A 14593-nucleotide genomic window follows, 5' to 3' on the forward strand; every position below is an offset into this window, starting at 1 on the left:
GAAATACTAACAACAGTATTTACAGTACTGACGTACATCACAATACACCAAAGTGTAGGGAAAGGGGAAATACTAACAACAGTATTTACAGTACTGACGTGCATCATAATACACCAAAGTGTATGTAAAGGGGAAATACTAACAACAGTATTTACAGTACTGACGTACATCACAATACACCAAAGTGTAGGGAAAGGGGAAATACTAACAGTATTTACAGTACTGACGTACATCACAATACACCAAAGTGTAGGGAAAGGGGAAATACTAACAACAGTATTTACAGTACTGACGTACATCACAATACACCAAAGTGTAGGGAAAGGGGAAATACTAACAGTATTTACAGTACTGACGTACATCACAATACACCAAAGTGTAGGGAAAGGGGAAATACTAACAGTATTTACAGTACTGACATACATCACAATACACCAAAGTGTAGGGAAAGGGGAAATACTAAACAGTATTTACAGTGCTGACGTACATCACAATACACCAAAGTGTATGTAAAGGGGAAATTCTAACAACAGTATTTACAGTACTGACGTACATCACAATGCATCAAAGTGTAGGGAAATGGGAAATACTAACAACAGTATTTACAGTACTGACGTACATCACAATACACCAAAGTGTATGTAAAGGGGAAATACTAACAACAGTATTTACAGTACTGATGTACATCACAATACACCAAAGTGTAGGGAAAGGGGAAATACTAACAGTATTTACAGTGCTGACGTACATCACAATACACCAAAGTGTATGTAAAGGGGAAATACTAACAACAGTATTTACAGTACTGACGTACATCACAAAACACCAAAGTGTAGGGAAAGGGGAATTACTAACAGTATTTACAGTGCTGACGTACATCACAATACACCAAAGTGTAGGGAAAGGGGAAATACTAACAAAAGTATTTACAGTGCTGATGTACATCACAATACACCAAAGTGTAGGGAAAGGGGAAATACTAACAACAGTATTTACAGTACTGATGTACATCACAATACACCAAAGTGTAGGGAAAGGGGAAATACTAACAACAGCATTTACAGTACTGATGTACATCACAATACACCAAAGTGTAGGGAAAGGGGAATACTAACAACAGTATTTACAGTACTGATGTACATCACAATACACCGAAGTGTAGGGAAAGGGGAAATACTAACAACAGTATTTACAGTACTGACGTGCATCATAATACACCAAAGTGTATGTAAAGGGGAAATACTAACAACAGTATTTACAGTACTGACGTGCATCATAATACACCAAAGTGTACGTAAAGGGGAAATACTAACAACAGTATTTACAGTACTGACGTACATCACAATACACCGAAGTGTAGGGAAAGGGGAAATACTAGCAACAGTATTTACAGTACTGACGTACATCACAATACACCGAAGTGTAGGGAAAGGGGAAATACTAACAACAGTAGTTACAGTACTGATGTACATCACAATACACCAAAGTGTAGGGAAAGGAGAAATACTAACAACAGTATTTACAGTACTGACGTACATCACAATACACCAAAGTGTAGGGAAAGGGGAAATACTAGCAACAGTATTTACAGTACTGATGTACATCACAATACACCAAAGTGTAGGGGAAGGGGAAATCCTAACAACAGTATTTACAGTACTGATGTGCATCACAAAACAACAAAGTGTAGTGAAAGGGGAAATACTAAGTATTTACAGTACTGACGTACATCACAGTACACCAAAGTGTATGTAAAGGGGAAATACTAACAACAGTATTTACAGTACTGACGTACATCACAATACACCAAAGTGTATGTAAAGGGGAAATACTAACAACAGTATTTACAGTACTGACGTACATCACAATGCATCAAAGTGTAGGGAAAGGGGAAATACTAACAACAGTATTTACAGTACTGACGTACATCACAATACACCAAAGTGTAGGGAAAGGGGAAATACTAACAACAGTATTTACAGTACCGACGTACACGAAAGGTAAAGTACAGTTGTGTACCATACCGTAAATGTAGATGTTCGAGTGTATTCACTGTTGCAGTCATTACATTTGGTTTATCTGCTTGCAGGTAGCCCTCATTCGGCCTGATTATCAAAGTCTTGGGTCCTGCATAGGTTGCTGTCTCATCTTCCATGACGTCAGGTAGTTAGAGGTATAAAGCATGCCGCCGAAGCCATTTTATCAGTTTTTCTTGCCCCGATGTCAGGTGCCCCCATAATGGGAAGCAATTATATACAAGGTTACACCTCCAACAAAAAACAAATACACCAGAAAGCTTTAAGTATAATAAACAAGAATAGAAGTATAGACTATATAAGTCAGGGGGATGGAGGGAGGGTAACCAGGACTGCAACAGTGAATACTCTCGAACATCTACATTTATGGTAAGTGTACACAAGTGTACTATGTTCCTTATGTTTCACTGTTGCAGTCATTACATTTGGGTAGATTCTCAAAGCTAAAGTTGGGTGGAGGAATTTAAATAGAATTAGGACCAGCAGTAAGGCCCTGCAAGACTGCAGAGGCAAAACCAGCTCTGGATTTAGAGAAAATTGGCAAATGATAATGCTTGGTGAAAGTATCTACAGAACTCCAGGTAGCAACTTCTAGTATGTCCCTTGTAGGTACGCCCCTGAGAAAGGCTGTAGAGGTAGATGCAGGCCTGGTTGAATGGGGTCCGATGCCCTGTGGGATAGGTTTTCCATGGTGCTTACAGCAGAAATGAATTCAGTGGCCTACCCATTTTGAAATGGATTGCTTTGAAAAAGCTTTCCCCTCTGTCCCTGCAGCAAATGCCACCAGCAGCTGTTCAGATTTCCTTTGAGGTTTAGTCCTGTCCAAGTAAAATCTAAGTTGTCTGTGCACATCTAAAGAGTGCAGTATCTGTTTCCCTTTGTTCTGTGGGTTAGGAAAAAAGGTAAGCAAATGAATGGACTGATTAAGAGCCACACTGGATACCACATTGGACATGAAGGAGGGATTTGTTCTGAGGGACACCCTGTCTGCATGAAAGACGATGAAAGGCTCCACTGCCATAAGGGCTTGTAATTCAGATACCCATCTTGCAGAAGTGATTGCTAAAAGGAAAGCTGTTTTCCAGGAAAGGAATTTTAAATCTGCAGTAGCAGCTGGCTCGAAAGGAGGAAGAGTGAGTTTTTCCAAGACAAAGTTAAGGTCCCAGGCAGGAGTTGGTGCTCTCCTTGGTGGTCTTACATTTTTGGCCCCTCCGAGGAACTGCTTGAGCAGTGGGTGAGAGAAGAGGGGATGCTCTGTGCTATAATGAGCTGAAATGGCTGAGGCATGGATTTTGATGGAGGAAAAGGACAAGCCCTTATGAAGCACCTCGGTCAAATATTGTAGAATCTCAGGCAAATTGGGCACTGCTGCACTCATCCCTTGAGATTGGTTCCAGGTACAAAATCTTTTCCATTTTGCAACATAAGATTTTCTAGTACTAGGCCTCCTAGCTTCCAAAATGATATCCATCACTAATTTGCTGAGGGGTGGTAAAGGAGAGATTAGGTAATTAGCCAGGCTGCTAGGTTCAGGGCTTGCAGCTGATGGTGCAGAATCTGGTTCTCCTGCTGAGACAACAGGGAAGGAAGTCTGAGGCAGGTGCCATGGGGCCAAGCATGACACACTGCGCAGGAGGAGGTACCAGTGTTGTCGTGGCCAGTCTGGTGCAATTAAGATTGCCCTTTGCTTGTCCTATTTGATCTTTGATAGTACTTTGGAGAGCAGAGGCAGAGGAGGAAAGGCATAAACTGATAGGTTATTCCAGCTGGAGGATAGAACATCCACTTTCCAAGTTAGTTTGTGGGGAATCCTTGTGCAAAATTTGTCCAATTGATGGTTCTGGGGGGAGGCAAACAGATCTGTATCTGGGCTCCCCCATTTTCTTGCCAACATGTTGAAAATCCTTCGTTCCAGTTTCCACTTGTGTGGGTCCATAAAGTTTCTGCTTAGTCCATCTGCCAGTGTATTTAGTTTTCCTGGCAGGAATTGAGCTTGTAGATTCACTTGGTAGCTCAAGGCTGCATTCCAGAATGCCATGGCTAGTCTGCAGAGGGGGTAAGAATTGGTAACCCCCCTGCTTGCTTATGTACCACATGACCGTGGTGCTGTTCATCTTTACCATTAGTTGTCCTGGAAGAATGTGGTCCTTGAAGGCTGTCAGAGCATTCTGTACAGCTAACATTTCCTTTTGATTTATGTGTAGGTGCATTTGACTTGGGTTCCATTTGCCCTGAATGCACTTCCCTGCCAGGTGAACCCCCAGCATGCATAGTCTGATGCGTCTGTTGTCAAGGTTTGGGTGGCAGGGGGTATTGTGAATGGTATTCCCTTGTTTTGGTGGCAGGCCTCTGCCCACCAAAGGACCTCTCGGCGTAGGCAAGGTATGATAGCAATCATTGCTTTTAGATCATGTGAATGTTGACACCATAGGCTTTTGAGATACCATTGCAGTTTCCTCATATGCAGTCTTGCATATGGAATTAGAATAATGCAGGAGGCCATGAACCCCAAGTATTGCAGTATTTGCCTTGTAGATAACTGAGCTTTTGTGGCCACTTGTTTGTAGTAGGTTGTCAAAAGAATCTGTTTATCTGGCGTGAGGAAAGCCATCTGGGAAGTTGTATTCATGCTTGCTCCCAGGAATATAAATTCTTGACAGGGTACCAGGTGTGATATCTTTCCATTTATGGTGTACCCCAGACAACCCTTTGAACAAAGGCCAGATGATTCAAAAGTATGTCCTGGTTTTCTGCCTGAATTAGACAATCATCCAGGTATGGGTATATTTGAATATTTCTTTGCCTGCAAAATGCAATGACTGGAGCTAGGCACTTTGTGAATACCCTGGGTGCAGTAGATAAGCCAAAGGCAGTGCAGAGAACTGATAATGCATGTAGCCTGTTTGGAAGCATAGGTATCTTTTCAATATTCCCTGATAGGGATGTGCAGGTATGCTTCTTTTAAGTCTAAAACACCACCACGACTAAAAACTGATAATGATAGATAGATAGATAGATAGCAGAGATTAGTACGCCGCTTTTTAATAATTAAAAGCGCTAAATTATATACTCTGGTGTGGATCTATCTGTCCTTTCTTGTGGATTATCTTCCTTTAAGTCTAGTGTTGCCAGCCATGCATCTTTGCCTAGCATAGGAAGCAGCTGGTGAAGAGTCAGCATCTTGAATTTTGGAATCACCAGAAAGGTATTTAGAGAAGAAAGGTCCAGGATAGGATGCAATGTATTGCCTTTTCTGGGTACCAGGAAAAGTCTCGAATAGAAACCTTGTCCCTTTTCCTCTTCTGGTACCAGCTGAAAAGCCCCTGTGCTTAAAAGAGAGAGTACTTGATTTTGGGTGTCTGCCCACTGATTTGGGGGTAGATTTGGCCACCTGCTTGGTGTTGTTAAGGTGTGGAAGTGAAATCTGTATCCTTGGGAACTACATTTAAACCCATTTGTCCTGGTAATGAGTTCCCAGATTTTTGCATGCAGACCAATCTTTCCGCCTAAAGGTGTATTCAGTTGGGAAGTGCTTGGAAATTTTAAAAGCCAGTCATTGCAACAGTTTTCCCTAACTCACAATTTTCTGTCTGTTGATAAACTTGGACATAATGTTGTTTTCCCAGTAAGCCAGAATTAAGTTGGCATAGTTTCGAGCCATCCTGGCACCCATCGCCATCCCCTTCATTTGTAAAAAATTTTCATAGTCAAACATGAAGTAATTGTATAAAAGTATATTATCCATTCATTCTAACATGAACCTGCCACTCTTCTAATTCATATTCTCCACTGTTGATTAACAAATTCCCAACCCATTCTAACCTCACATCATGAGGAATGCAGGTGTATAAAGAAGCCACATTAATTGTCACCAGCAAATCACCAGCATGGGGTCCTGCATCAGTTATAAGAATGTGGCAAGCAATGGTCTTTTGAGTTAGTCTAGTATGCATCCCACTTATGTGAAATATAACATTATAAAGGGGCAGTTAGTAAGGCTTAAGAGACTTACAAGCGATGAAGCACAGTTAGATTTGTTAGTGCAGGAATTGCATTCCAGATTTAAAAACAGAGGGTACCCTTCTAAAATAGTCCAAGACATTATTAGTACAAGTGAAAGGGAGGGGCTTAGTGGAAACGCACAAAACAAGAAGGATTGGGTAACGTCCATGTTGTTAACCTTTACCTTAGACAGTAAAGAAATTAAAAACATAGTGTCCAACAACTGGAGAATATTAGTTTCAAATAGTGATCTTCAGATGGTAGTAGGAGAAGCCCCCATGTTTGTTAACACAAGAGGAAGGAATTTCAAAGAAATGTTAGAAAGTGGACAAAGAAAAAAGCCTCAAGGCAACATAGGTACTTTTAAATGTAAAAGTTGCAATTTTTGTAAATACGTTTCAGAGGCAGCAGCTTTTTAATGTTAAAACTCAGAGAAAGATGTGGCACGTTCCAGGCATTTTTAATTGTAAATCTACATTTGTGGTATACAGGGCAAAATGCTCCATTTGTTCTTCATTCTATATTGGGAAAACCAATAGGCAACTTAAAAACAGAATGTTGTTGTGTCAAAACTAGATTTTAGAGAGTTTAAATGGCAGGTTTTATTAGATGCATGCAGGGCACCAGGGCTTAACAATTGTGTCAACTATAAAGCTGTGTTGAAAAGAAAAGCTTATTATTACAAATGTAAATAGTTTATATGTTTGTTAGAAATGTATGCTTTATTTAAAATGCATTTTTATTTAAACACATTTTAAATAGTTTTTACATTGTTTAAGTAAAATGAGATTTGATTGGTGTGATGTGTATTGATGATGGTATAAAAATGAGAGTTTTGTTAACACTTAGTTCTGATGAAGGCCTAATTCTTGGGCTGAAAGCACTAAACCAGTGGATTAAAGTTCATTTTGTGTGATACACTGCTCCATCATCACTTGTGGTTTTCTTTTTATTTTACCAAAGTTACACAAAGTGTGAGACAAGTCTGCAGTTTTCTTTGGACACATCTGTGAACTGCAGAAATATAGTATGAGGATTGCAGTCAGTACATGGTGATAGTGATGAGAGCTACTGCCATCGCATCCCTGATTGGACATATGTCACATGAAACAGTGGTATGACAGTCACGGTCTGAGGTTCTCACAGTGACATGCCAATAATGGGTCACTGTGCACAGCTGCAGTCACAAGTCTTCTACACTTTGTACAGATGTCATGCAGTATATATGCATGTGTTGTGCTACCTCTGCAAATGTATACAATTTGTTGTGTTGGGTTGACAGTCATATCTATGCATGCTGTTATAAGTAATCCAGAATGCTGTTGACTATTACTAAGCCATATCTGTGTTAAAACTGCAACACCATAGGCTGTATGGGTTTGGATGTCCCGGCAGAACCTCCTGTCCCACTTCAGCTGGCCAGGGTACTGGGCACCAGCACATCTGGGGCCCAGCCTTGGACCTCCACCTCTGTTGGCTCTGCACCACCTTCTGGTGGAACTGCCACTGAGGATGGAGCTTGTCCCCCTTAGGAACAGGTTCAGACAGGTAATTGTCCGCTGTCTTACAGTCCCGGATGTGGTGCGTAAGGGGCTCAATAAGGGGTTTCGAGGCCAGATACGCCAGCTCGAGGGCAGAGTGTCACATTTAAAGGGTGAGCCTGCCCCTCCGAGACAGCCCCCAGCACAGCCAGCTCTGCGGCTGTTTTGGTGCAGTGGTGGCTGCCCATGGCTGGGGACCTCCGTCCCACTGTTTCCATCTGGGGGCTCATGGGCGTATGACTGCCGAACACTCCTCCCCGTCCAAGGTGTATCCCCCCCACGTGTCATATACCGACCCTGTATGCGGTCTTGTCTGTCATCCTACCCAACCTATCCTCCACGAGCATACCTACTCTCCTTCCCCCACATCCCACTCTCACCCTACGGAAACAAAAGGCCAATCAGTTCCTAGAACAACATTTGCCCCATACATGGCTGTCCATTTCACACACGTGTCCACTGGACACATGTAACTTTTTTAATATGCATCACAACATACTCCAGTTGTCCTTATCCCTGTCTCTCAGGCACACGATCCTGGTATGCACATGACTCCTAAAGGTTCCAGGTACACATGATGCAGACGACCCCATTGTACACACAACACTACCAGTCCCTCTATGGTTACCCCATTTATCTTTTTCATGATGATGATGTCGCACATAGCACCTTGCGAGTACTGTTCTCACATAATGATTGGATAGGAACTGTTGTGTTAAATGTAAATAAAATGCAGTGTAATGCATATGGCCAATGTACAAATGTTTGCGTATATTAATAACATGTCTGTCTGAGGGAATCTTGATATTACATAGGACAACACAACTACATAATACAGGCGTTGCTGGTGTTTATCTTTTTAATGCTTTGTTGACATGGGATGTTCTTGATATATATATATATACATACACACACACACACACACACACACACACACATATATATATATATATATATATATACATGTATGTATCTATATCTGGACATAAACACACACACATACATTTACATGATGGAATACATTTCCTATATTGTTGAATGACTGTGCTGGATGACACGTTTGTGATGACATCCGATGTCTGTATATCCGCCATGGCTTAGTGGTAAATCACATTGGCTGTGTGTGCAGGGTCCTGGTTTTGAGCTTTGCAGAAGCCGTTTATTTTGTTGCTGGGTAGAACAAGGCCATTGGATACGGAGTGATTAAGGCACATTAAAGCAGTTGTGAGTGGGTGTGCGTGGGTTTGCGCGCAGCTAAGCAACGCTAACCTCCGGTTACAGTTTCTTACACTCAGTTAGCCTCTACATAGCTTCACCAGTGTGATACTAGCATACCGGCGGCCAAACAGGCTCACACCCGCTTGCTCCCGCACTTGCAAATGCACTGCATTTGGTGTTTGCATCTGACACTCACACCCCTGGGTAGGAGTGAGGACTACGATTTTACCTTGTGATGCCTATTACATCGGATTATATGCCTACAGTATCCAGAATGGTTGCCCATTAGGCGAAAGCATACCGTTCGAATGTACGGAATCTGCGGCCTGTCCAGAGTTTGTTTCATATTATTGGTATGTTCCTCTTACAATCTGCACCTGTCTGGCTAATACATGGGGACTGACACTCCAATACAAACAAGTAATTGGGTTTTGGAACCCACATCCTTCAGCCGAGTCATGCTACTGCATACCTATTATTCTATCATCTTTCTAAGGTTTTAAGTGGAATATTTGCTTTCTGTCCCTATCAGACCTCTCAAACGATTGGGGACAAATATCAACTGAATCAGGGATATGTCATGACAACATCAAGGACAATCAGGGACACATTTAAAATATTAGTGCTATTAACCTGACACATTGACAGACGCTGAGCATATGAATTAATACACATTTCTGAGGTAAATGATGTTTATAACTCTTAATTATTGTCATTATTCATTACGAATAATTCACCACCTTTCCTCCAAAAGTCACTAGTTATAAGAGGGATTAAGTGGGACAGAGTTAGAATTTGAGTCAAAATCAGGGACGTCCCTGGAAATCGGGGACAGTTCAGAGGTATGGTCCCTATTTGTTCCCCCAATGGTTTATGTCCTGTCCAGTGGATTTGCTCTTGGGTGTTGAGAGGTTTGGGCGTAAACTATGCCCATTTTGGAATATTACTTACATCCCCGGGGCGGTCCTTATACGACTGCACCAGCCAACACCTACATGCCTAGGCCCATAATTGCATACCCATAGTTCCCCCACCTGCCCCTCCTCTACAGCACTCATCCTTACTGTGGGTACAGGTGGGGTATAAACACACCACTACACACTGCCCACTCTCCGCGTGCTGGGATACATGTCGTACGTTGTGACAACCCATGGGTCAACAGGCTTGCACAACCTACTGGTCCATGTACGTCTACAGCCTGGTTTGATGAATCATTACAGGGACTGACTCCGATGATCATTCATTTTGGGGTGTCCCACAAGGGACATTGATGTCTTTGTTTCAAGATTAGACCTGGCAGGTCTCTCCCACTGGTAGTATCCTGCCGGTGGTCTGGGAAGCAGTGGTGTGTTTACTTTTATTTTGTGTCTGTATGTCTCACCAGCCCTGGGGGGGGGGGTTGATGCTAAGTGTTACATGTTTGTTTATTGGACCCCTCACCCCCATATGCACTGCCTGTGAACATATGTAATTCATAACTGCTGTATCATATCCTAGCTATATACATGTGTATATTTACAGTCACATAATATATATATATATATATATATATATATATATATATATATATATATATACATATATATATACATTACTATATACAGATATATCTGTACATGTATGCATACATGTATATATTTATATATTACTGTCTATATATATATATATATATATATATATATATATATATATATATATAAAAACTCTAACAACATATGGGTCTATGGGTGTCTGCATATGTATATATCTATACGTGGGTATGTATATGTATTCTGTCTCTGTATGTATACATTTGTACTACGGAGAGGGAGAGGTTTATCTCTATGTCGCTATGGGTAGATATATAAACACATACCTCTATATATACACATCTACATCTGGTTATTCAGTTCCTTGCCATATAGATTACACTTTGCTGCAGTGGGACTCGTAGTGGGTGTGGCTGCTCACTGGGCGACGTCTCTGCCCAATGAACACATTTGCTTACAACCCTGGGGCTGTCCATATGGGCCCACATCAGTCAACACCTGCACACCTAGACCCATAACTAGCTACCCATAGTTTCCCCATCAGCACCTCCTCTACAGCAGCCATCCTTACTCTGGGTCCTGGTCGGTTCTGAACACATCACTACACGTTGCCCACTCTCCACTTCATGGGACCCATGTCATACAATTGTCTCGACCCATGGGTCATCAGGCTTTCCCACCCTTGTATTCCGGGTATGTACACACCCCAGCGAGAATGTTCGGCGTATCACCTTCTTTTGGTCTTGTCAATTTTTGGGGTGTCCCGCAAGGGACGCTCCTGTCTGTGTTCCAAGATTAGATTTCACGGGTGCACTGTGTACCCCCCTCGGTTGTATCCTGCCTGTGGTCTGAGGAGCAGTGGACTATATACATTGTTTGCGGGTTTGTGTGTATGTTTCCTGTGTCCAGGTGGGAGGGGGCAGACAGTCATGCTATGTGTTTCATTTTCTTGCTTGAGCCCCTCACTTCCATTGGCATAGCCTGTGAACATATGTCATTCTTGTGTGCTGTTTCCTATCATAGCTGTATATCTGTGTATATCTACGCACACACACTTATATATATATATATATATATATACACACACACACACACACATATATATATATATGTATACATATATATATATATATATATATATGTGTACATATATATAAATATATATATACATACACACATATATATATATATATATACACACATATATATTTATATATATATATATATATATATATATATATATATATATATATATATATATATATATATATATATATACACACACACATATATATATATATATATATATATATATATATATATATATATATATATGTGTGTGTGTCTATAAAGCAATGCATATCCCGCGCAAACGCACTTACACACGCTTACTGGTGTTTATATATGCTTACACCTGCTTACTAGTGCCTTATTCATGATGACACTGACACTTCACTCCAGTTCACTTTTAATTGTTATTTTGCAGGTTATTCAGTGGACAGATGTCGAAATATGTTCATGTACAGATTAATGATGGTAAATGGTATGTGATGCAGTGGGATTCGGAATGGGAATGTCTGTTCGTTAGGCGGTTGCCCTAACCAATACACTATTGCTGTGCTGCTTCCTTTGCATATATACCCATATGCCCATGACTCCTGGCTCCCCAAACACCCACCCCAATGTCTCCCTAACACTGCGGTCATCCATTCTCCAGTTGGATTCGCGGTGTATCCACACCACTAAACATTGGCCAAACCCTACTCCTGTAGACCCATCCCATCGGTTGACTCACTCCACGTATCCTCAGAACTCCCAAACTTTTAATCTACACACATTGGTGACATGAGTGACCAAAAGGACACTATTAGTAATTTTTGGGGTGTCCCACATGGGATACGCATGTCTTTATGTCAAGGTTAGACTCTGTATTTCATTACATCCTTACTCCCGTTAACATGACACTACAATAAATTAATAAGCATCCAACCAACACAAGGTAGCACAAACTTGTAAAAATAAACCGACTCAGCTCCCCAGACACTGGTTTATTTTTACAAATTAATAAGTATGACTATGTGGTAATGCACACGTTACACATGAGAGCCTAATTATGTACGTGTTCGGCGTATTACTTTTACAAATAGACCGGTTTAGTAATTGGCGTTGCCTTAGCAGGCAGATCACAGGAATGATTCCATGTGTGAGAAAGTCCTCACATTTGATTTTTTCAGCACAGCACTGACTTCGGACATTGTACACACTTCTGCGTTTTAGCAGTTTTGTCCCATCTCTCTTATGCGCAACCTTTTATTCTATCTACTGTTAAGGTTTGTAAGGGCACACTCATGTTATTTATGTCTGCAAATGGAGTGAATGTGTTACAGAGAATGTACTTCTACATATAGATGTCTGCATGTGTGTATGCATATATACTTATAACAAACTCGCTGACCTCCACGAGGCGGTCCAATTAGAACCAGCCCATCCAACCCTGGCACGCCTGGACCCATAATTTCATACCCATAGTTCCTCCACCCCACCAGAGTTCAACATACAAGCATACCATCGCATACTATCGCAACCATGACACACCTCCACACATTGCCCTCTCCCGGGCCCTACATGTATGTTGTCCCAACCGATGTATTCTCAGGCTCTCCCACCATTTAATCCTTGAACATACCTGCCCTTGCTCGTGTAATGGTCGGATGGCCAAACATTCTATCAATTTTTGGGTAGGCTCACCAGGGACTACCCTCTGATTGTAAAGTAGATTTAGCAGATCAACAATGTTACTCCCACTGGTACTATCCTGCCTGTGGTGTGAGTAGCAGTGCTTTGCTCACTCCTGCCCAGCTTGACGTGACATACGCTGACAGCGCTATATAATACTGGGGTTTCTGTTGATTCCCTTCTCATTCCTTTTGTATGCTTTATTGTTACGTTGTTCTTTTTTCATAGATATATATATATATATATATATATATATATATATATACACACGTGTGTGTGTGTGTGTGTGTGTGTGTGTATATATATATATATATATATATATATATATATATGTGTGTGTGTGTGTGTGTGTGTATATATATATATATATATATATATATATATATATGTGTGTGTGTGTGTGTCTGTATATATTTTATATATATATATATATATATATATATATATATATATATATATATATATGTATAAAATTGAATTACTGACTTCCTATTAGAGGTGGGCTCTACTAGTAAGCATAGTAGGTTGTGCAACTGTTGGGGCATGTTTACGCCTCCGTAGAGCACTTGTACATGCCCCCTGCACTCGCACACGTGTCCTGTGCACGTCGAGGGTGCTGCTCAGCACCCTCATACATATTCATATGGCGCTGCTGCACCATCTGTAGTGAGGATGCTTGGCGCAAGGCTAAAACCATCCTTGAGCTGGCTTCTTGAATCCCATCTAATGTGTACACTGTATTTTTCCTGGAGCTTCAACTACTTTTTAGTAAGGCCTGTTCAACTGGAAAAGCCTAACATAATGGCTAACAACATACCATTCTCTGCACAAAACAAGACTAAACAAATTACTCTAGTCTCAAAATTATGGAATTAATACTGAAGTTGCTGAAAATATTAACCTTACCTCAGCGACCAGCAAAACACCGTACTGAACAATTCTTTCTACTGCTTCATGGCACACCTGGTAAATTCTCTGGCAAGGCTACACAGGATTAAGAAAAGAAAATATCATGGTATTTTTTTATTCTGAGAAAAGGCAATAGTATACTTACTCGAAAAATACAGGTCGCTCATAAATTAAAACCACAGCTTACCATAACTGATTTAACTGGTAAAATCAAAAACAAGCAAACACAATACACTTTGATGAAATCACAAACAAACTAAATTTTAACTTGTTTAACAACTAGGGTAAAGTTCAGAAACTATTTACTTTTCTTAACAAATCTTCCATATCTAATAATGAACTCAGTTTAGTCTCAAAGATTTAAAGCAGTAACACAGTGTTCTTTAATTAAATCAGAAAACTGAAAAAGAAAAAAATATCAATCTAACATTATAAATAACCAATAAATTACCACTCAGCCTCAGTACAAAGCTAATGCTTTTGCATAAATCTTTTGAACAAATGTCTCAATATGCAAAGAAATATGTCACTGTTACAACCGCAAAGGAAGGCATACCTTACATAATTTCATAACTGATGCTGCAAGTAAAATTAAAACTCAAGAATCAAAGAAAACTTGACT

The 14593-nt window shown here is 40.6% G+C and overlaps 1 protein-coding gene across 3 annotated transcripts in view; it reads right to left on the reverse strand.

Moving 5' to 3' along the window:
- The window catches only part of GPAM (glycerol-3-phosphate acyltransferase, mitochondrial), a 921522-nt gene that overhangs the window by 101805 nt on the left and 805124 nt on the right, over window positions 1–14593 (reverse strand). For all 3 annotated transcript variants that reach the window (XM_044055836.1, XM_044055838.1, XM_044055837.1), the window contains exon 18: window positions 13969–14046. In XM_044055836.1, the coding sequence (XP_043911771.1) occupies window positions 13969–14046 (78 nt within the window). The remainder of the gene's footprint in view (window positions 1–13968; window positions 14047–14593) is intronic.

This window comes from Protopterus annectens, chromosome 14.part0 (assembly GCF_019279795.1).
Source record: "Protopterus annectens isolate FY-2018-M chromosome 14.part0, PAN1.0, whole genome shotgun sequence".
Classification (NCBI taxonomy): domain Eukaryota; kingdom Metazoa; phylum Chordata; order Ceratodontiformes; family Protopteridae; genus Protopterus; species Protopterus annectens.